Source organism: Arabidopsis thaliana, chromosome 3 (assembly GCF_000001735.4).
Source record: "Arabidopsis thaliana chromosome 3, partial sequence".
Classification (NCBI taxonomy): Eukaryota; Viridiplantae; Streptophyta; class Magnoliopsida; order Brassicales; family Brassicaceae; genus Arabidopsis; species Arabidopsis thaliana.
In genome coordinates this window covers 4,162,620-4,184,128 of record NC_003074.8, presented here as the reverse complement: position 1 = coordinate 4,184,128, position 21,509 = coordinate 4,162,620, and the positions used below count along the sequence as shown (strand labels likewise).

General features: G+C 38.5%; 6 protein-coding genes and 2 long non-coding RNA genes across 22 annotated transcripts; 6 read left to right on the top strand and 2 right to left on the bottom strand.

Moving 5' to 3' along the window:
- Positions 1–153: 153 nt before the first annotated feature.
- On the bottom strand, positions 154–3,975 carry ECT5 (evolutionarily conserved C-terminal region 5; the record flags this gene model as incomplete). 6 transcript variants are annotated; one of them, NM_001338026.1, is made up of 9 exons in its annotated part: positions 3,772–3,975; positions 3,308–3,508; positions 2,995–3,032; positions 2,730–2,907; positions 2,427–2,503; positions 1,872–2,345; positions 1,216–1,761; positions 922–1,134; positions 497–835 (listed from the first exon to the last, which is right to left on the bottom strand). In NM_001338026.1, the coding sequence occupies exons 3-9, from the start codon at positions 3,004–3,006 to the stop codon at positions 497–499; spliced, it is 1,839 nt and encodes a 612-aa protein (NP_001327857.1). In that variant the 5' UTR covers positions 3,007–3,032; positions 3,308–3,508; positions 3,772–3,975. The 6 variants fall into 6 exon arrangements, with proteins under 6 accessions (NP_187912.2, NP_850572.1, NP_001327857.1 ...); NM_112143.4 differs by having other exon boundaries at positions 154–835; positions 3,465–3,774; NM_001338027.1 differs by having other exon boundaries at positions 2,995–3,508; positions 3,772–3,966.
- AT3G13061 lies at positions 245–1,030 on the top strand. Its single transcript, NR_141586.1, has 2 exons — positions 245–401; positions 501–1,030. It is a non-coding gene; the product is annotated as an other RNA (long non-coding RNA).
- Positions 3,976–4,665: 690 nt separating the features above from the next.
- Positions 4,666–4,903, top strand: AT3G02655. Its single transcript, NR_140933.1, has one exon. It is a non-coding gene; the product is annotated as an other RNA (long non-coding RNA).
- A 144-nt stretch (positions 4,904–5,047) lies between these two features.
- On the bottom strand, positions 5,048–7,737 carry NiaP (Major facilitator superfamily protein). Of its 4 annotated transcripts, NM_001338023.1 has the most exons (6): positions 7,527–7,714; positions 7,352–7,438; positions 6,995–7,271; positions 6,447–6,684; positions 5,820–6,360; positions 5,058–5,715 (listed from the first exon to the last, which is right to left on the bottom strand). In NM_001338023.1, exons 3-6 carry the CDS (start codon positions 7,261–7,263, stop codon positions 5,261–5,263), a joined length of 1,503 nt encoding a protein of 500 aa, NP_001326468.1. In that variant the 5' UTR covers positions 7,264–7,271; positions 7,352–7,438; positions 7,527–7,714; the 3' UTR covers positions 5,058–5,260. The 4 variants fall into 4 exon arrangements, with proteins under 4 accessions (NP_001326467.1, NP_001326468.1, NP_187911.1 ...); NM_001338025.1 differs by lacking the exon at positions 7,527–7,714 and having other exon boundaries at positions 5,048–5,715; positions 7,352–7,519; NM_112142.4 differs by lacking the exon at positions 7,352–7,438 and having other exon boundaries at positions 7,527–7,737.
- Positions 7,738–8,671: 934 nt separating this feature from the next.
- On the top strand, positions 8,672–11,992 carry AT3G13040 (myb-like HTH transcriptional regulator family protein). Of its 3 annotated transcripts, NM_202569.1 has the most exons (9): positions 8,881–8,897; positions 9,065–9,098; positions 9,612–10,263; positions 10,437–10,641; positions 10,790–10,866; positions 10,951–10,990; positions 11,105–11,177; positions 11,267–11,336; positions 11,421–11,987. In NM_202569.1, the coding sequence occupies exons 3-9, from the start codon at positions 9,673–9,675 to the stop codon at positions 11,712–11,714; spliced, it is 1,350 nt and encodes a 449-aa protein (NP_974298.1). In that variant the 5' UTR covers positions 8,881–8,897; positions 9,065–9,098; positions 9,612–9,672; the 3' UTR covers positions 11,715–11,987. The 3 variants fall into 3 exon arrangements, with proteins under 3 accessions (NP_566442.1, NP_974298.1, NP_001319536.1); NM_112141.3 differs by having other exon boundaries at positions 8,672–9,098; positions 11,421–11,992; NM_001338022.1 differs by lacking the exons at positions 8,881–8,897; positions 9,065–9,098 and adding an exon at positions 9,195–9,390.
- Positions 11,993–12,006: 14 nt separating this feature from the next.
- Positions 12,007–14,588, top strand: AT3G13030 (hAT transposon superfamily protein). 5 transcript variants are annotated; one of them, NM_001338021.1, is made up of 5 exons: positions 12,058–12,177; positions 12,483–12,571; positions 12,680–13,638; positions 13,738–14,092; positions 14,201–14,588. In NM_001338021.1, the coding sequence occupies exons 3-5, from the start codon at positions 12,712–12,714 to the stop codon at positions 14,452–14,454; spliced, it is 1,536 nt and encodes a 511-aa protein (NP_001326385.1). In that variant the 5' UTR covers positions 12,058–12,177; positions 12,483–12,571; positions 12,680–12,711; the 3' UTR covers positions 14,455–14,588. The 5 variants fall into 5 exon arrangements, with proteins under 5 accessions (NP_187909.1, NP_001326385.1, NP_001030685.1 ...); NM_112140.4 differs by having other exon boundaries at positions 12,007–12,177; positions 12,680–14,092; positions 14,201–14,574; NM_001161140.1 differs by lacking the exon at positions 12,058–12,177 and adding an exon at positions 12,220–12,350 and having other exon boundaries at positions 12,680–14,092; positions 14,201–14,558.
- A 623-nt stretch (positions 14,589–15,211) lies between these two features.
- On the top strand, positions 15,212–17,323 carry AT3G13020 (hAT transposon superfamily protein; the record flags this gene model as incomplete). Its single annotated transcript, NM_112139.2, has 2 exons — positions 15,212–16,808; positions 16,914–17,323. The coding sequence occupies 2 exons, from the start codon at positions 15,212–15,214 to the stop codon at positions 17,132–17,134; spliced, it is 1,818 nt and encodes a 605-aa protein (NP_187908.1). The 3' UTR covers positions 17,135–17,323.
- Positions 17,324–19,395: 2,072 nt separating this feature from the next.
- Positions 19,396–21,372, top strand: AT3G13010 (hAT transposon superfamily protein; the record flags this gene model as incomplete). Its single annotated transcript, NM_112138.2, has 2 exons — positions 19,396–20,893; positions 20,978–21,372. The coding sequence occupies 2 exons, from the start codon at positions 19,396–19,398 to the stop codon at positions 21,196–21,198; spliced, it is 1,719 nt and encodes a 572-aa protein (NP_187907.1). The 3' UTR covers positions 21,199–21,372.
- Between the last annotated feature and the right edge of the window lie 137 nt (positions 21,373–21,509).

Below are 21,509 nucleotides of genomic sequence, written 5' to 3'. Positions count from 1 at the left end.
GATGACAATTCATTCATATGGATAAGTCATTGATTGACTTTCTTGTCACGTTCACAATCGGACTCTCAAAAACTAAGATATGTGTAGAAAAAACACACAAAGAAACAAACTTTGGATATGTGGAAAGCTGAGAGCTTTGAATTTGATTGATGTGTGTAATCTGCATTTTTATTTTGAAAAACTGCCTGCAAAGATAAATGAGGCCAACTTTACAAGAGAAACATTATATTGTCTTTCATACATTATCTTCTTCATCTTCTTCTTCTATCAACTCAGAAGAGTGAGGGTATTATAGAACATTGAAAAGAGGGAAATGAATCAAATTTTGGCTAAATACCCCTGAAGCAGAAAAGGGCGGAGGAAAGAGGCTTACTTTACACAAAAACCAGACCCGGTCAGACGTAAAATTTCATTTGAAATACCTTCTTAGAACAAACAAAAGATCATATTATGGAATTTGAAAACATAGTCTTTGCTAATTGATGTCTTTTACTTACTAGTTGGATTGACCAGAAGAGACTGCTGCTGTTGTAATTGCATCTGGAGATGAACTGGCCTTGACTGCTTCTTTGCTGCCTTCGTCCAAGCGGACAACTTGCGCAAAACTCTTGGACATGTTCTTCATGAAGTCTGTGGGTAATGCAGCAGAAGCAGGTTTATGTTCATTTTCTCCTGCTACTACTCCTGCAGATGGCAAGCTTGGCTGTCTTCTTGCCTTCCGGTCTTGTATAATTTTCTCCCGCTCTTCATAAAACCCGAAATCATCCAAGATTGACGTGTCAGCGTCGTAGTTCTTGAAGATCTTCAGCATCTCGATGCCCTGTTCCAGTTTTACCTGTAGTTTTTGGTTGTGGTTATGGTGTGGCTTAAAAGAGGTATCTTATGGACAAGAAAGCTTGATAGGCACAAATTGCTACTTACTTCTTGGGTGTCTCGACTATTAGTCACAGGCTTATTGTCATTGTTTTCCAATATAATGTGGCGGAACTGGCTGTTTGGAACATCTTTGATAATGTGCCACTTCACTGGGAACTGTCCACTCCATTTATCTTGTTGCCAGTAATCAACGCTCTTCTCAAAATCAACAGGTCCAACCATCTCTGCTACACCACAGAATTGAGAGCTCGCATTTACCTGAATTTACAAACCCGTAAGCAATCTGCAAAAAGAAGAAAAACTAATTTTTTTTCACTTGATCAAGGATTAGACTCGTACCGAGAACAGAAGAAAAAGTGGACACGGTTCTTTCTCATCCTTGGCCTCACGATAAGCAGCGTCAAGCTTTTTGTTGCCATTAGGGGTGCTAGCCCATACATTGTATTTGATGCTTTTGTGAACATTGTCTTCACTGTAAGACTTGATGATGAACAACTTGGCGTTAGTGTAGTCGGTGACAAAGTCTGCGTTGTTGGATTCCTCGTGCTCCTTTGCACTGCCTTTGTTATTTTTCTTAGAATCAGCAGCAGAATCAAGCTCCTCTAAGACCTGAGTCTTGGGCTTTGAAGCCCTTGGTCCTCGATTTTGCTCATTGAGGATATCAAAAGTACCATTATAAGCACCACCCAAAGATGGATCACTAACCCTTCCACGCCCTCGACTGTTGTCAACCCCAATCCAGCCTTGGTTTCCCATACCCACATTAGAAATTAGTCTACTTCCATAGTTAGAACCCTGGCCACGACCACCACTATGCATATAACCTCTGTTATAAGAGTTCGAACCAGATCCAAAACCGTAAAATGATCTCTGTCGCTGTGACCCCTGACAAATTAAAGAACAATCTACTTTTAACATATAATCCAATATGTAACCATGAATAGAAGAAAGCTATCCATATGTCGGATAAGAGTAGATAAGAAAAGTGAACCAACCATGGGTATGTTCTGGCCATATGATCCATATGAGCCGAGTGGCTGAGGAGATAAAGCCGGAGAAATAGAAGAAGAATGCCTGTGCATATCAGAAGGCTTGGACCAATCCGACCATATTCCCCCGTCAAAACCTTGCTGCCATTCAGGAAAACCAAGGTTTGGCTGGTTTCCATTAAACGGTCCAATGGGATGAGGATGGTAGGATTGGCGTGGTCCGATGTTATCACCTTGTTGGTCAACACCGACAAGGCTGGTGAGCTCGGGCTGAGTTGGAGAAGTAATATATTGCATGCTAGGAGGAACTACCTGCTGGTAATACGGTGATGCCCCTGAAAACGGAAACTGTTGTGGAGAATACAACTGTCCCTCAGAAGGCAAGGGACTTGCTGCAGGGGAATATGGCCCATATGGCATTTGAGGGTTGTATCCATATCCCGTTTGGTAGACCAGAGAAGCATTCTCATTGAAGCCAACCTGATTTGATCAGAGAAGAATATGAACAATTTGGAATGTTTTAAAGAAGAGATCCCAGAAGAGATGGTAAGGTGTACACACAGGAGATGTGATGTCCAATCCTTCAACATTGACATACGAGGAATACTCGTCCCATTCGCCTGTGGGGTTTTCATAACCTGGCTCCCCAACATAGAAAGTAATTCAGATTAGCTTCTAACAGCTCATATGCAATTCAAGAACTAGAGAAGTCAATCATGGATAGAGGAAGGCTTATACTTGCCCTTTCGATGGCCACTAGTATTACACTTACACATCCACAAGAATATGAAACATGTAAACTCCATGAGCTCAGAGATCTGATCAGAGAAGCCAAACAAAACATACATGAATCACAAAACCAACCTCTATAGTAAAAGCCTTGTGCTTGAGGAGAGAGGATGCTGCTAGGTAAGTGTCCGGCAAAATCACCGGCTAAACCATAAGGTCCAGTAAGTGGAGCAACTTTTGCTGGATGAACTACAACTGGAGCTTCCTGGGAGGACTTAAAAGAGGCTGATGTCTCGTTGTTTGCCGGGACAGTCTGCTAGAAAAAAAGGCTCAAAGAGTTAAAATTTCTCTCTATGAATCTTCATTTCAATGGAGATATAACCAGACTCAGATCAACTACCTGCTCCTTCATGATGTCCAAACTAGCAGGTTGCTCCTCTGTATTCATGCACAACCGGTAAACTCAAATAAGTCGGTGGGAATCATTCATGAACAAGAACAAGATCAGCAAAACAAAAGCAGATCCTAATGCAAAATCCAAAATTTGAACTAAACGAACACTCAAAAATCAAAGAGCCTAGATCCCAGATCTTAGCATAAGGAAATCGAATTCTCTTAAGCTTACACTTCCAGTTCAATTATACTAGTGGATCACTACCAAAAATTTCAAAAGCAAAACTCGCAAATCTAAATCCAAATCGAGATCAACGAACCCTAACACATCAGAAACATGAACCACGGGATTCGACAGGAAACCCACTAAGAATTGAGAAAAAGGAAAGGCAGAGATCAAACGTAAAGGAATCAAATTTAGACCAGAATCTGAAACAATTAAGGATAATTGAGAGATGGGTCAGTAAGTGACGTTACCTGAAGTAAGATCTGAGGTGTGTGATTGAGTCGTTGCCATGAATCTGATCGAAAGGTCAAGAATAAGGATCTGATTCAAAAACAAAACAAACAAAAAAAACTGGAAAAACAGAATCTTTATATGTAGGGAAGGACAGAGGATCTTTCCATATATGTATTGTATAAATTACGTAGCAATACGTAGAGAGATTATTACAGTAAAAAAGATTTACAAGTTTGTGTTTTTATTTTGTTTTTTTTTTACGAACGAAGAAGAACTTGGTTGCCATTAATGAATGATGCAACCAAAGTGAGAAAAGGTTATTACCTTATTTAATGTTTGGTGTTGTTGTTGTCTTTAAAGCGCAAAGTTTTTTACTACAAGAGAAAAAAAAAAAAGTTATGAGCCTTCTTTTTAGTGACTCTTTGTGGGAAAATGGCAATTACGATGATCTCTTCTTTTTTTTTGGCCTTTTTCTCTGTTTCATTGAGAATTGAGATTGTTCCCTTGGAGACTCCGAGAATCTTTTTTCTTCTTTTTCTATTCATTATAGTTTTATCTATTACTTAATCATAATCATAGATCAAATCCTAATTTTTTTTATTGTTAACAAAATATGTGATCCCTAAGCTAAATACTATAATGGATCGACTGATCAAAGAATATTTTAATCAGTTTATGGACCACCAATTTACATTTATGCCCACCAATAACTTTTTTATACAGATCTATTGGTTTTGTATTAGATGGGCTAGTTCGGTTTGATGCCAGTGGACTGAATTCTAAAAATAAATGGGTCTAAATCCGGAAATAGCGCAATTGATATTTATTTATAAAATTTAGATATCTTGTAACCAAAAAAAAAAGAAGCTATATATTTTCACTATCAAAAATTATTAATATAACACTTAGATAATATAAAATAGAGGTGGGGAACCAAATTTCAAATAACTTGAACGGTAGATAAAAAGTTTATACCTTGTATAATCCAAACCGAAGTCCAATCTTATGTAAGTAGTGTGACTAACCAAAAAAACCGAATGAACCAAAATTAATAGATTAGTATCTTTAATTTTTATTCACATTAAATGGTAAAATTTAATAATTTGATTTTATTTTTATTTTTGTTAAAGATTGATTTTTTAAAAATAAAAATTTTGGTAAGTTTAGAACACAATAATAAAATTTAATAATTGTATAGCATTTGTGAAAAGCTGCTGTGGGAGTTTTTGAGATCCATCTCTTGTTGTCAAGTTCATCCTCTCTAGGTGGGAGTTTCTTCATTGACGAGGAGAAGAAAGTTGCTGTGGTTTTCGACGTAGACGCCAAATCTTACGAGGTTAAGACCCATGTCAACCAAACACCCAATATTATTGGACAAGATGGATACTTCAAATCTCTGAATATCGGAAAAGTTGGGTTTTTTGGACAAATAGTTCCTAAATATTGTCTCCCACTTGTGTGCTCTTCTTATGTTCCAAGCTTAGTGCACCTGCAAATCAACCAACCTCAGGAAAGAAATCGATGATTATTAATCAGTTCTATTTTCATTACTTTAGTTGTTTCTTGCAACTTCTTTGATTCTCAAGAGTGTCAACGGTAATGTGACTGAATTTTATGGTGATCAACAAAAAGTTATCATATTTAAATGTACCGTATAGGAGACTTTGTTTTACAAAATTACAAGTTTGTATAATGTCTTACACAGGATCATATCATATCACTAATCTGTGAATATCTCTATTTGTAATCACTCTGTTTTCTTTCTTTTCTTTCCTTCAACAACTAAACAACTACGATGGTCAGAAGAATTTTGCTATACGGAGGCTGAAGGTGGTTCTTTGGACGCAGAGATACTATCTGTCAGGTCACGACCACTTGTCTCGAAAGGGAAGAGACAAACGCAAATTCCTGACACAAGAATCACAACCTCAAACAGAAGAACAGCGATCGTCTGATGGCATCCGTGAACTAATCCAACGGCTACGAGTGGACATAAGATTCCTCCAATTCTTCCTACCGAGCTCCCTACTCCTACTCCGGTTGTTCTCACTGCCGTTGGATATATCTCCGGAGCATATATGTAAACCACTGTGAAAGCTGCCGAGATGCAGATACGGCCGCCGAAGAGAAGAACGGTGGTTATGAATGGAGACTGATGGGATAACAGAGGGAGAAGGAAAATGCAACATGTGAACAACATTGATGCCATTGAAGCTTTTCGTCCAAGTCTATCCACCATTGCTGCTGATATCAGTAGACCTGGAAACTCTGAGGACGCCACAGATCAAAAAATAAGATTTAGACTTTTTCTTATTTGTAACAAGTAACAACTGCTTTGGATTTCTTGTGATAACAGAAATATATTGATGTACCTGCGAAACTGGCAATGAAAACGTCTCTGTAGTTAACATCGTTTGAATTTCGCAACTGTTTCTCGGTTGGATAGCAGCGGTTATGGGAATTGTTCAGCTCGGTGGTGAGAAGGACAACGCCATAGTAAGCAAACGCATTTCCAAAGAACACAACCCATAGTAGCAAAGTCCGCTTCATTAGCGTTGGAGATAGAAGAGCTAGTAATGAGAAACCTGGTTCCTTATCAGCTTTTAGTACAATCTTAGACACAGCAACCGCTTCTCCACTTTCTCCAGCCTTGAGAAGATGAGTATTTTCTGTTGGAATGTTTTTATTCTCTTCCAGCTCGGTCTCCAACTCTGAACTGAGAACACCCGGAGGTAGTTGGGTTTTGTTCATCCTCGCAATCTTCTCTAATATGGCAAGAGCTTCGGCTTTCCGGCCTTGTAGAATTAAGTACCGAGGAGACTCAGATGTCCACCTATAGAACAGAAGAAGTAACGAAGAAGGTACCGAAGAGAATGCAAGTAACCACCTCCAACCCAATCTTGGCATGACTAACTGCAAAAGATTGCATTGCATGGTGATGTGAAAAGCTAGCGTCCAAATTATACTGGAAAATAAACAAAGAAAGGCATGAGTTATACCCAAGCAAGGGAAGCCTCAAATATGGTTCCAACGGTCCAGAAAGCTGAGAAAACAACCATCCAAGTCCCTCGGCTTGGTGCAGGTATGAATTCAAGATACCAAGAAGCAAGAACAGGACCTCCTCCCAACCCAAGACCAACCAAACAGCGAAGAATGATCAACCACATGTAGTTAGGTGAAAATGCGCTCAAGAAACCAGCTACAAAAGTCACCACCGCAGTTATGATAAACCCTTTCCTGAGGAATTCAAGGCACAAACATCAAAATCAAATGAAGCCACAATGCATCATAAACAGAAGAATATGACCCAAAACAAAGTCCATTTTAGCATTGATTGATGACCATTGACACAAGACACACAGAAATCGGATGAACAAAGGATGGTCATAAGCTAAACAGTCTGAAATTCAGCATTAGACAAGGTCAGAGATCATTCAATTCAAGAGCTCATAAGAATATGAACATTTACGGAACAATTCAGCCGTCCCCTTTCTACTTGAGGTACCAAGAAACTTATATCAAAGACAACAAGTATGATAAAAGCTACCTGCGGCCATGTTTATCAGAAACAATGCCCCAAGAGTAAGCACCAATGAGCATGCCAGCAAAAACGACGCTAGTTATTAAGCTTTCCTGGCGTGCAGAGAGATTCCAGAGAGATTGAACAGCAGGTCCAACGAAAGAGAGAAGCATCATCTCCATGGCCTCTGCAACCCAACCCATTCCAGCGTAAGCAAGGACGTAAATTTGGAACTTGCCAAATCCCATCGCCACAAGAGCTTCATCCACCGTGAATCTTGTGTTCCCATCTGCCATTTCAAAATCTGGAAAAAACAAAAGAGAAAAGTGTCAACCTTTCATCAATCGGATTCAGATACTAAATGCTCCACACTCATGCTGATACCAAATTCCAAGAGGGCATAACTAAATCCCAATTAAATCTCAAACACCACCATTGATCATCCAAAGGCCATTCATTAACAACGAAACCCTAATCATGATTCGCGAATCACGGTGGTCAATTACTGGATACGGATCAAAAAAGTCATGGAATTGGGAAAAGGAAATCAAAATCAAACCTGGAAGACGTTGAACTTGAAGGAAATGCAGATTCTTTTCTCCCACGGTTTCAGGAGAACGAAATTACAATTGTCAGAGAATTGACAAAGTCAACGCCATTAATGGTTGGCCTATGAAGAAAAACATGTGAAAATCAAAATTCAATCTTTGAGCTAAGCTTTTTGACGCGCGTTCAAGCCTCTGTTGAATCGCTGATGATTCTCTTTTTGTATTTGGGCTTTCTCTCTAGTTAACCCAAATATATGTTTTTAGTAAGGCCCATTTTATTTTTCAATAATTGATCAATGAGGGGACCCAACACTTAAACAAGTCGAAAACAAACATACAGTACGACAAAAGTGGCCATCATTTGTGGGACTAAAGATGATAAATTGAGGTATATTGGCAAAATGCAAACTGAGAATTGATTTATCAACCTTTAGTGAAGTATATAATCTTATATAACCCACTAGCCATGTATTACTTAGAACAGTGTTGAATTATGTTATGTATGTTGCCAAAAATAAATATAAATTATGTAAGGATTTAGACATTCTACCACTTGATGCCTCAAACTTGACTATTTTGAAGATAATAAATAATCAGGTAGAAAGCATTTGCTGAGCTCATTCTCTATGATGAGCATTAAATTAGCATTATCTTACTTATGTGGTAAAAAAGACTAAAGACAAAAAAAAAACAAAAAAAATTGGATGGATTTGTGTGGCTAAGGCTTTAGATATGACCCACAAGTTAATGGATGATGCTACTTTGTCTTTCCTTTTGGAAGATTAATGATCATTAGTTTTGCTATTAAAAGAAACTAATTCTACTAAACTGCATTACAGATCAGTCACTATCATTTTTGGGCAACCATTTTCTCATTCATATTCATTAATCATTATCATTCGTTTTTATATCAATAATTCGTAATTGTGTCACGATTTTTCTTACAACATAAAGATATCAATACTAACTGAAAAAGAAAAGCAGAGAATAGTTCACAATAGTATGTACTCCATTGGAAAAGAAAAAACAAAGCTTACGAAGTACTACTAGTATCGATCACATAAATAATTCGAATCAACAATGATAAATGATTTTAAAAAAATCCTCAAATCTCATAACCCAAAGAAGTAGTATAGTTTTTTTAAAACCAATAATTTGGTTGACCAGGTATGAAATGTGATTAGGAAGAGAATACGAGAGAGAGCTAAGCGTGATGTCGATAAAATAAAATAAAATTTATGTGGCAAAACGCACGAGCACTTGAATCCTACGTGGCAAATGAACTAACGGATTGAATTGGTCCGTGAGTTACAGTCGAGGAAAGAGCGGGTGGAACAAGAAAGAGGTCCAGCAAGACGGAGACCAATCAAGCAAAGCCAACAGTACACACTTCGACGGCGATTTCGTAGCGAAATCTCCGTCTCCTTCCTTTAACCCCATCTCTTCTTCTTCTTCTTTTGCTTTCTCATTCGAATTAACTTCATCTCTTTGATGGGATTCAGCTTGTTTTCTCAAATGTTAGTTTTTTCTTCATTTGTTATGCAGCAAGTATTAAAAAGGTGAAGACTTTATCATCCTCTCAGGTCCGTTTCTATTCTATCATGCCCTTTGATAAAATCAAATATAAAATCAAATAAATTGCTTTTGATTTTCTCTGTGAATGATTCGTACTACTACTTGTCAGTCTCAACATTCTGAATTTAGAATTTAATACCTCATTTCTCTTTGCGTTTCTGTCCTCCTGTAATCGTGTCTTTGCGTAACCTGATTTGATTCCTCTGTTCGAGTTTTAAAGTTTCCATGTGTCGGCAACTCGTTTTGCATTTTTTGGAACACCATATTTAATCGTTGCATCTCTCTGTGTCTGTATATATGGTAAATCTCAATCTCGGATGTACTCTTGTTGCTCCAATTACTTAGCTTTTTAGTTCTCAAGGAACTTATTAACTTGTCAAGATCCAGCCAAGATGGATCACTGGATGATTCTGTATGCCTTGTTCTGAAAGTTAACTAAACAAACTGACTCAATTCTTGTCACTAACATGTTTATTGACCCCACCATTCTTATCCTAATCATCAAAATGTTTGGTTCTCAGCGGCTTGGATGCTAACTGCAAACTAATGGGGGATCTTGTCAAGAGACAGTTTTGATTGTTGATGTACATCAAAGCAATCATGAACAGACACAGGCTTCTCTCAGCGGCAACAGATGAATGCAATAAAAAACTTGGTCAAGCTTGCTCTTCTTCTTTATCTCCAGTCCATAACTTTCTGAATGTCCAGCCAGAACACCGGAAAACTCCTTTCATAAGGTCACAATCTCCAGATTCACCTGGTCAGCTATGGCCAAAGAATAGTTCTCAGAGCACCTTCTCTCGGTCTTCCACCTTTTGCACAAACCTCTACTTGTCATCATCTTCAACCTCTGAGACTCAGAAACATCTAGGAAACAGTCTTCCTTTCCTCCCTGATCCCTCCTCTTACACCCACTCAGCTTCTGGTGTGGAGTCTGCAAGATCTCCATCTATTTTCACTGAGGATTTGGGCAATCAATGTGATGGAGGCAACTCCGGGTCGCTTCTCAAAGACTTCCTTAATCTTTCTGGAGATGCTTGTTCCGATGGCGATTTTCATGATTTTGGCTGTTCGAATGACAGCTATTGCTTATCAGATCAAATGGAATTACAGTTCCTGTCTGATGAACTTGAGCTGGCTATCACAGACCGCGCTGAAACTCCCAGGCTTGATGTAAGTTAATCTCAGTCTTGTACAGCTCTTATGAGTTTGCATCAGTTACTTTGCATGGCTATGACAAACATTGACTTATACTTTCACTGCTTATGACTTTCGGTCTTTGCTGTTGATACATAGAGTGTGAAACGTCATTTGCTCCTTTAACACTTAGTTTCTGTTTGATTCAGGAGATCTATGAAACGCCATTGGCGTCAAATCCAGTGACGAGATTGAGTCCAAGCCAAAGCTGTGTTCCTGGAGCAATGTCTGTAGACGTAGTTTCATCTCACCCTTCTCCGGGATCAGCAGCCAATCAAAAGTCGAGAATGAGATGGACTCCTGAGCTCCACGAGTCTTTTGTAAAGGCGGTGATCAAACTTGAAGGGCCTGAAAGTGAGTTTTAGCTTTTTGAGATACGAGTAGGCACTTATAAAGTAGAACTCTAGAGCTACTCTTGTGTTTGCCATTGGTTAGATATCCTTTGTTTCTTCTCATCTTTCTGCTGATAACGCTTAACCCGGTTTTTGCATTAAACATGTAGAGGCCACTCCAAAGGCTGTTAAGAAGCTCATGAATGTTGAGGGCTTGACGATCTATCATGTAAAAAGCCACTTGCAGGTACTAAATCAGTTTGAGTGTGATAAATTTATAAGTACATGATACCAAATTAGCTGAATATCTCTGAAATTCACGAATGTGCAGAAGTATAGACTAGCCAAGTATATGCCAGAGAAAAAAGAAGGTAAAGCCTCCAACTTGTTATTGTGATTTCACAGATTCTCTGTTTCTGCATGATCATCAGCCATGATTTTGATCTATCTGACAGTTCCTTTATTATTTTTCGTTTATTCCCCAGAGAAAAGGACTGATAACTCAGAAGAAAAGAAACTGGCTTTGAGTAAGAGTGAAGCTGACGAGAAGAAGAAAGGGTAAAGCATTGTGTTTCTCTAATTCCATGTTCAATCCGCAGACATTTTTCAACATTATCCCTAAAATGACTCTCTTTTTCCATGGACAGGGCCATACAATTAACTGAAGCACTGCGTATGCAGATGGAAGTTCAGAAGCAATTGCATGAACAGCTGGAGGTAAAACCGATTACACTTAACTTGGGGAAAAGAAATATTGAAGATTTGCTACTATAACCAGTCCCATAATTGATCAATGTGCAGGTGCAACGGGTGCTTCAGCTACGAATTGAAGAGCATGCTAAATACTTGGAAAAGATGTTGGAAGAACAACGCAAAACAGGAAGGTGGATTTCTTCTTCTTCGCAGACAGTGTTATCACCTAGTGATGACTCTATACCAGATTCTCAAAACATGTCCAAAACCAAAGCATCTTCGCCTCAGCCGCCATTACCTGCAGAGAACAAAGCGTCGGAAACCGAAGACGATAAATGTGAAAGCCCTCAGAAACGTCGCAGGCTTGAGAACATAGCTGAATCTGAAGATCCTAAGAGGTAGTAAGATTCTTCAAGTATGTAAATATGGTCCGTTTTGTGTAATTTAGTGAGAGAGAGAGTGTCACTCAAAATATATGTTTGTAATGTAGATCTTTGTCAGAAACGTGTAAACTTATTACGGATATTGAGGATGTCACTGCCTTCACTGTGAGAAAAGAATCTTTAATTCTGTGTTTGTGTGTGTATAGGTCACTGGTTAGTGAGAAAACTGAAGAGTTCACTTTCCAATGTTTATATACAAGTTTGCTAATATCAAACGTGGAAGTCACTTTCCATAAGAAGCCTTTATGCGTCTGAGAGAGAGAGTACGATAAGTAAATAGACCTTCATGCATACAATTACTTACGGGAAGCAAAACAACTTGAGCAAAATTCTTCACTCTCATCAGTCATCACTCTCTCTCTCTCTTGGAAAAGTCAAAATCAAGGGTTTCGTCGTCGCTTTGACTGGCTTGGACTCGCTTGGTGGGGTTTTCTGTAAAAAAGTTGTTTGCTTTGATCTTCTGTGTTACAATGGAGAAAATTTCTCTGAATGATGATGAATAGTTTCGATAATAATTTATATGGGTCTACCATTTCGTTTGCTAGTTGTTTGAGCATTACTATATAGCTGGTTTTTCGTCATAGTAGAGATTAAAGTTTCGTTTTTTCCTCTCTTTCTCCATCGGCATTAATGATTTCAATCTCTGAGATCAAGTTAGTGAATTCTCTGTCACATTAAAGGCCATTCAAAATTCGATTTTGATGCTTGTTCCTGATTTTTGTAACAGCTGATTGAGAAGCGAAAAATGCTTGAATCAGGAATTTGCAAGTATGCGTGAACAAAGGAGCAAGAAACAATGATCTAAAGAAGATGAAGGTGAGCCTATCACTCTCTCTCTCTATCTCTAGACATTCACTCATCAATCATGCGGTGTATTATAACTCAAGTAGTAATCATGTTGTACATAATTCCCTGTGATTCAAGTTCCACTTACTGTTAGAGAGACGTTTCCTAAGATGGTGATGGAAGAAAGATCTTGTCATACTGCTAACAGAGTTGGGGATGTCCAAATGGGTAATGGTCATAAGCGTGGAAGAAGCGAAGATTCATCCAGCAACAATGTTAGTATAGGTGTGGAGACTGATAAACAGGATATGTTGTCAAACAAAGCCCAAAAGAAGTGGGTCTTTGGAAAATGTGTCAATCTTTCAGCTGTGGATGCCCCATGTTTCAAAGAAATGATGACTGTAGATGGTGGTCAGATGGGGCTTGAGAGCTCTGATTGTCATGATTTAAACGGATGGAGGCTTCAAGATGCATTAGAGGAAGTACAAGATCGTGTGGAGAAGATTAAAGAATCGTGGGCGATCACAGGATGCAGCATCTTGTTGGATGCTTGGGTTGACCAGAAAGGCCGTGATCTTGTTACTTTTGTTGCAGATTGTCCAGCGGGTTTAGTGTATCTGATATCATTTGATGTTTCAGATTTTAAAGACGATGTCACTGCCTTACTATCGCTAGTAAATGGGCTTGTTGAGGAAGTTGGAGTGCGTAATGTGACTCAAATTATTGCATGTTCAACCTCTGGTTGGGTTGGTGAATTGGGTGAGCTATTTGCGGGTCATGACAGGGAAGTTTTCTGGTCTGTGAGTGTATCCCATTGTTTCGAGCTTATGCTGGTGAAGATTAGCAAAATACGTTCATTTGGAGACATATTTGACAAAGTCAATAACATCTGGTTGTTCATCAACAACAATCCCTCAGTTCTGAACATTTTCAGAGATCAGTGTCATGGAATAGACATAACAGTCTCCTCCTCTGAGTTTGAGTTTGTGACGCCATATCTAATTCTAGAGAGTATTTTCAAGGCGAAGAAAAACTTGACAGCCATGTTTGCCTCATCTAATTGGAATAACGAACAGTGCATAGCAATATCAAATTTGGTGAGTGACTCCTCTTTTTGGGAAACAGTTGAAAGTGTTCTGAAATGTACATCTCCTCTGATTCACGGTCTGCTCTTGTTTTCAACTGCCAACAATCAGCATCTTGGATATGTTTATGACACTATGGACAGCATAAAGGAGAGTATCGCGAGAGAATTCAATCACAAGCCACAATTTTACAAGCCGTTATGGGATGTGATAGATGATGTTTGGAACAAGCATCTTCACAATCCTCTTCATGCTGCTGGTTACTTTCTGAACCCGACTGCTTTCTACTCAACAAATTTCCATCTTGATATAGAAGTTGTCACTGGTCTTATCTCCTCTCTGATTCATATGGTAGAAGATTGTCACGTTCAATTCAAAATTTCCACACAGATTGATATGTACAGACTCGGTAAAGATTGCTTTAACGAGGCGAGTCAAGCTGATCAGATCACTGGAATCTCTCCAGGTGAGTGAACTTCTTGAATTTCGATATAGCTGTTTCGTTTGCAGACACTTGTGTGGTTGAAGTTGAACCAGTGATCAAAAGGTTCTGTGGTTTTAAATCTATTTGCAGCTGAATGGTGGGCTCATAAGGCGAGCCAGTACCCAGAACTGCAGAGCTTGGCCATTAAAATTCTGAGCCAGACATGTGAAGGTGCTTCAAAGTACAAGCTGAAGAGAAGCTTAGCAGAGAAGTTGTTGCTCAGTGAAGGAATGAGCAATCGTGAAAGACAGCATCTGGATGAGTTGGTATTCGTTCAATACAATCTTCATCTACAAAGCTACAAAGCCAAATTAAGTGAAGAGATTGATGTTTATAAGGACTGACCCATTTTAGTTTGTATATTCATCAAAGCTCACACCTTTAGAATCAATGCTGGTGAAACAAGCAGCTATGCACATCATTATTTATTCCTTGTTATTTTGTGATCTTTTATTTTGGGCCAGAACTCTCCATTAGCAGCCTATTTTTGTTTTATTGGTCATCTTTTATTTTGGGCCAAAACGAGATGATGGCCCAATAGCCCAAATATTAGAATAATGAGAAAGAGGGAGTCAAAACAAGTTCTTCCACATTCCCTCTCTTTTGGGTGGAAGAAGGAGAAACAAGGGGTTAGCTGTGTCCTGTTTTCCGACCGACTTTGTTTATTCAGGTATTTCCTTTATTCAGGAGAAACAAGGGGTTAGCAGCAAAGAATAATAGGTTTTGTTTTTAGTTTGAGTTTTGTTCTTCTGTAAAAAAGTTGTTTGCTTTGTTCTTTATGGAGGCGATTTCTCTTAAAGATGATGATTAATTTTGGTTAATTTATATGGTCGAGTTTGGGTCAATTGTTGGGTTTAAAGTTTCGTTTTTTTCTTCTCTCCATGAACTTGGAATGATTTCAATTACTCTGAGATATCAAGTTGGTCAATTCTGTTTCGAAATATACGCCATTCAATATTTTGATTTTGATGCATATTCCTGTTTGTTTCTCTAATAGTGATATTGGGTTGCAGTTACAGGTAATCTGAGTTGTGAGAATCGAAAAATGCTTCCAAGTCTGATTCATTATCTGTGTTTTGTGAATTAAACGAAACTCTTAAAATGGCTGGTACTGTCGTTGATGTTCGTGAGCATGGAATTTGTGTGGACAAGAAGAAATCTCGGGTTAAATGCAATTACTGTGGGAAAGAAATGAATTCCTTTCATCGTCTTAAACACCACTTGGGTGCTGTTGGTACTGATGTTACTCACTGTGACCAAGTTTCACTTACTCTTAGAGAGACGTTTCGAACGATGCTTATGGAGGATAAATCTGGTTATACTACTCCTAAGACTAAGAGAGTTGGGAAATTCCAAATGGCTGATTCGCGTAAGCGTCGGAAGACCGAAGATTCATCAAGCAAAAGTGTTTCTCCGGAGCAGGGGAATGTAGCTGTGGAAGTTGACAATCAGGATTTGTTGTCAAGCAAAGCCCAAAAGTGCATTGGTCGGTTCTTTTATGAACATTGCGTCGACCTTTCAGCTGTGGATTCCCCATGTTTCAAAGAAATGATGATGGCACTAGGTGTTGGTCAGAAGATCCCTGATTCTCATGATTTAAACGGCCGGTTGCTTCAAGAAGCAATGAAGGAAGTGCAGGATTATGTGAAGAATATTAAAGATTCCTGGAAGATCACCGGTTGCAGCATCTTGTTGGATGCTTGGATTGACCCGAAAGGCCACGATCTTGTTTCCTTTGTTGCTGACTGTCCAGCGGGTCCAGTGTATCTTAAATCCATAGATGTTTCGGTTGTAAAAAACGATGTCACTGCCTTACTATCGCTAGTAAATGGGCTCGTTGAGGAAGTTGGTGTGCATAACGTGACTCAAATTATTGCATGTTCGACCTCTGGTTGGGTTGGTGAGTTAGGCAAACTCTTTTCGGGTCATGACAGGGAAGTTTTCTGGTCTGTGAGTTTATCCCATTGTTTCGAGCTTATGCTGGTGAAGATTGGGAAAATGCGTTCCTTTGGAGACATACTTGATAAGGTCAATACCATTTGGGAGTTCATCAACAACAATCCCTCAGCTTTGAAAATTTACAGAGATCAAAGTCATGGAAAAGACATAACAGTCTCCTCCTCCGAGTTTGAGTTTGTTAAGCCGTATCTAATTCTAAAGAGTGTTTTCAAGGCGAAGAAAAACTTGGCAGCCATGTTTGCTTCATCTGTTTGGAAAAAAGAAGAAGGCAAATCAGTATCAAATTTGGTAAATGATTCCTCGTTTTGGGAGGCTGTTGAAGAAATTCTGAAATGTACATCTCCTCTGACTGACGGTCTGCGCTTGTTTTCAAATGCCGACAACAATCAGCATGTCGGATATATCTATGACACTTTGGACGGCATAAAGCTGAGTATCAAGAAGGAATTCAATGACGAGAAAAAACATTACCTTACATTATGGGATGTGATAGATGATGTCTGGAACAAGCACCTCCACAATCCTCTTCATGCTGCTGGTTACTATCTGAATCCAACTTCTTTCTACTCAACTGATTTCCATCTTGATCCAGAAGTTTCCAGCGGTCTCACCCACTCTCTGGTTCATGTGGCAAAAGAAGGTCAAATTAAAATTGCCTCACAGCTTGATAGGTACAGACTCGGTAAAGATTGTTTTAACGAGGCCAGTCAACCTGATCAGATCTCGGGAATATCTCCAAGTGAGTGAACTTGTTGACTTTCGATATAGTTGTTTTGTTTGTAGAGATACTTGTGTTGTTGAATCAGTGAGCAAAACATTATGTTGTCTTAAAATTTATTTGCAGTTGATTGGTGGACTGAAAAGGCGAGCCAGCACCCAGAGCTGCAGAGTTTCGCCATTAAGATTCTGAGCCAGACATGTGAAGGTGCTTCAAGGTACAAGCTGAAGAGAAGCTTAGCAGAGAAGTTGTTGCTAACTGAAGGAATGAGCCACTGTGAACGAAAGCATCTGGAAGAGTTGGCGTTCGTTCATTACAATCTTCATCTACAAAGCTGCAAAGCCTAACTAAGCTAAGAGCAGTGAAGAGATTGTGATGCAAATGTGGACTGACCCGTTCAGCTTTTAGTCATTGTGCAGATTTAGTTTTGGAGTTTGTATTTTCTTTTGTTCATTACAATTTCCATCAATGCTGGTGAATATATACATGAAAATGTTAATGCACTTATTTTGGTTAATTATAATGAGATTTGTCCTTGTAATTAGATGTTCGCAGGTGTAGGAATGTCTTCTCTTACCTTTTTATCTTTTACTTAGACTCCATGTGCTGAGAAAAACCACTGTCAAATCTCCAAATTCTTGTGCTTAGTAGACAACCAAATTGGTCTTTTTCTCTAAGTGTTATATTATCACATGTATTATGTGATTTATGCAGGGATTATGTAATTTAAATCTTTTGTACTTAAGAAAAGAAGCTGAAGTACATTTGTTGGAGAAGTTTAACTTGTGAGAATGTATGACTCTCACGTTTTGAAATCTAAAGTTAGGATTACCATTTTTTGCATCTCCTTACTAGTTGACTGAATTTGTTTCCATTTCAGAAACTAACTCCAGATTTTACCTGTTGAATGAATATATGCAGTTCTTGGAAAAATAATCTGAGTTTGGTTGCTTAATTTGTACAGGGCAGAATTATTCTTCTTCCTTAAGATATATGAATCATTCAGAATCCGACTTGCATCAATCAGCAGAAGACAGTCCATATCAAGACCAAACAGTCCAACACCAAGAATCTTCATCTGAATCATCTCCAGCAGAGTCAAACTGTTGAGGTATTAACTGATATTCTTCCTTCTTTTGTACCTTTAGGATGGTCTTTTTAAAAGAAACAGTTTACATGAAAGAAAAAATGTATCTGCATACTAAACCAGAAAGCATTGGACCCAAGTAATCACTTTCTTGAAAGGAGGCTAATGAGAAAAGACAAATGCAAGGAAGCTACCTCGAGGAATGCCACCTAAGTACCTGTGGGATCACCCTAATCTATCGTCTGAGATATGGTGAGATATATGTTTTAAGAATATCTTCATGTCGCTTGCTGATCCAACGGTAACTATATATGAAAGCTTATACTAAGTAAGGCTTACTATTTCCTTTCTTTTTTTAAAAAGCTACTGGATATTTTTTCAGCATCTCCTTACTAGGTAATTGAATGTTCTCAGTAGGACGTTCCCATTCTAGACAAAAAAAAATCCAGGGCATATAAACCATGTTAGAGATATGAACAAACACTGAATTGTTTTCATTTCAAAACCAACTGTTGAATAAGAGCTTGCTTGCTTAATTTCTTACTCGGTTCTTTGGGGTTTGAAGTAAATGATTCACCACTAGGTCGAGAAACACGAAATTTTGTTAAATCACTTTTTCTTCATATAATCCATTTTGATCTATAAATTGGTTAATTATCTCCTAACCCCAAAAGTTATAGTCACATGGCTTTAAATTTCTTAAAAACAAAACAAACAATATGATGGCATTCAACATTGTTTCAAAATGTAGAAATGACTTGCCGTAAAATACACGCATAGGGCGAGGGAAATTACCTAGTATAAAATTCAAAAGTAAAAGACTAATTTCCATTAGAAGCTTAATTAATGCATTTTTTATCTTCATTGGACTAATGAGCGAGAGACTAATGTTCAACATCACTTCAAAAGTAGAAATAACTTACCGTAAAATACACGCATACTGCGAGAGAAGTTACCTAGTTTAAAATATTTTAAATTTTTAACCAAAAAAAAAAAGAAAGTAAATTTAAAAGTGAAAGATTACTTTCCATAAGAAGCTTAAAAAATTGCATCTTCTTATCTTCATTTGACTAATGAGAGAGCCACTAATGTTGATTTATAGATATCCAACAAATCTACTAATGCTCTCATGTACACACAAATATTATTTACATAGTCAAAACAATATTTATCTCTCAACAAGAGTTTGTGACAATTTGATCTCTCTTCCTGTAATCCGACGCGACGTTTTCACTCCCTCTGACACAACCACTCTCAGGTTTTTATTCTCTCATCATGCATATGTTCCAGTTTGTTCTTGTTTTTTGTCTTGCTTTCGTGAGTTCTTCTAGAAGAAAATTGTTTGCTTTGATCTTCTGTGTCATCATAGTCAATATGAGCCATGTTTGAAGTTAGGGTAGATTTTTTTTGTTTTCTGATAATTCTCTTAAAAACCAAAATTTCGATAATTCTTAAGATATGGGTCTGTCTACCATTTCGTTTGACTCTTTTGCTGTAGGTTCATTTAAGTGAATCTTTTCAATGGCTAGCATCGTGGTGAATGTTCATGACTATGGAACTTGGGTGGAGGATGGAGCTCGGGTTCAGTGCACATTTTGCGACAAGCGAATGAATGACTTTAATCGTCTCAAGTATCATTTGGGAAATGTCTGTAAGGACGTAACCCCATGCTCACAAGTTCCATTACCTATTAGAGAGGCATTTTTTAAGATGGTTATGGAGCAGAGATATCCTGATCGTAAACGTGGAAGATCCAACAAAGGTTTTACTGCTTCTGAGACAGCTGCGGAAGCTGAAAAACTAGCCCAAATGGACGTTGCTCAGTTCTTTTATGAACACGGTGTCGACTTCTCTGCTGTGGATTCGACAAGTTTCAAAAAGATGATGATGATCAAGACAGTAGGAGGAGAAGGTGGTGGTCAGATGATCCCTGACTCTCGTGATTTAAACGGCTGGATGTTTCAAGAAGCTTTGAAGAAGGTGCAAGATCGTGTGAAGGAGATTAAAGCTTCGTGGGAGATCACTGGGTGCAGCATCCTCTTTGATGCTTGGATTGGCCCGAAAGGACGTGATCTGGTTACTTTCGTTGCAGACTGTCCAGCTGGGGCAGTGTATCTGAAATCCGCTGATGTTTCTGATATAAAAACCGATGTCACTGCCTTAACTTCGCTGGTAAATGGGATCGTTGAGGAAGTTGGAGTGCGTAACGTGACTCAGATTATTGCATGTTCCACCTCTGGTTGGGTTGGTGATTTAGGCAAGCAACTTGCTGGTCAAGTTTTCTGGTCTGTGAGTCTTTCCTATTGCTTAAAGCTTATGCTGGTGGAGATTGGGAAAATGTATTCCTTTGAAGACATATTTGAAAAGGTCAAGCTCCTTCTAGATCTGATCAATAACAACCCCTCCTTTCTATATGTCTTCAGAGAGAATAGTCATAAAGTCGACGTATCCTCAGAGTGTGAGTTTGTTATGCCGTATCTAACTCTAGAGCACATTTATTGGGTGAGGAGGGCAGGGTTGTTTGCTAGTCCTGAATGGAAGAAAGAACAAGGCATAGCAATATCCAGTTTTGTGAATGATTCCACATTTTGGGAATCTCTTGACAAAATTGTGGGAAGTACATCTTCTCTGGTTCATGGATGGTTATGGTTTTCAAGAGGCAGCAAGCATGTTGCATATGCCTATCATTTTATAGAGAGCATCAAGAAGAACGTCGCGTGGACTTTCAAGTACGAGAGACAGTTTTACGAGCCGACATGGAATGTGATAGATGACGTGTGGCACAACAACCACAATCCTCTTCATGCTGCTGGTTATTTTCTGAATCCGATGGCTTACTACTCCGATGATTTCCATACTTATCAACATGTATACACCGGTCTTGCCTTCTCTCTGGTTCACTTGGTAAAAGAACCTCACCTTCAAGTGAAGATTGGTACACAGCTTGATGTGTATAGATACGGTAGAGGTTGCTTTATGAAAGCCAGTCAAGCTGGTCAGCTCAATGGAGTCTCTCCAGGTGAGTGAACTTTCTTGATTTTTTATATATATATAGTAATATTGTTTTATTTGCAGACATTTAAGTTTTTGAATCTCTTTGCAGTTAATTGGTGGACTCAAAAGGCGAACCAGTATCCTGAACTGCAGAATCTCGCTGTTAAGATTCTGAGCCAAACAAGTGAAGGTGCTTCAAGGTACAAGCTGAAGAGAAGCGTAGCAGAGAAGCTGTTGCTCACTGAAGGAATGAGCCACTGTGAACGAAAGCATCTGGAAGAGTTGGCTGTTGTACATTACAATCTCCAACTACAAAGCTGCAAAGCCTAAGGAAGTGAAGAGCAGTGAAGATTTGTTTTGCATATGTGACTCCATTGATCACAAGCTTTAGACAATTCTTGGATCAGAGTACTTTTTACCCAAATAAGTTCCATATTTCTGTATTCTTGCAAGGATTTGCAAAAACATGAGTTCGTTTAGAACAAAGAACACCCAAGAGATTGTGTTGCAAATGATTTCAGTTTTTTTAGTCAAGTTTTGTGATTTATATATCCAAGTCTCATCTTTATTTATCACATTTTTTGATATTTCAATGCATTATTGGTATCGTTCAGGTAAAACAATGATCAACTATATAAATA

Excerpts from the sequence above, each read along its gene's own strand:
- NiaP (NM_112142.4), bottom strand. The coding sequence starts at position 7,263 with ATGGCAGATGGGAACACAAGATTCACGGTGGATGAAGCTCTTGTGGCG. Across the intron at positions 6,685-6,994 it reads TCTGATAAACATGGCCGCAG|GAAAGGGTTTATCATAACTG; the intron begins GTAGCTTTTATC and ends TGAATTCCTCAG. Across the intron at positions 5,716-5,819 it reads TTTCATTGCCAGTTTCGCAG|AGTTTCCAGGTCTACTGATA; the intron begins GTACATCAATAT and ends TGGCGTCCTCAG.
- AT3G13040 (NM_112141.3), top strand. The coding sequence starts at position 9,673 with ATGTACATCAAAGCAATCATGAACAGACACAGGCTTCTCTCAGCGGCA. Across the intron at positions 10,264-10,436 it reads CTGAAACTCCCAGGCTTGAT|GAGATCTATGAAACGCCATT; the intron begins GTAAGTTAATCT and ends TGTTTGATTCAG. Across the intron at positions 11,178-11,266 it reads GCTGACGAGAAGAAGAAAGG|GGCCATACAATTAACTGAAG; the intron begins GTAAAGCATTGT and ends TTCCATGGACAG.
- AT3G13030 (NM_001035608.2), top strand. The coding sequence starts at position 12,712 with ATGGTGATGGAAGAAAGATCTTGTCATACTGCTAACAGAGTTGGGGAT. Across the intron at positions 14,093-14,200 it reads GATCACTGGAATCTCTCCAG|CTGAATGGTGGGCTCATAAG; the intron begins GTGAGTGAACTT and ends ATCTATTTGCAG.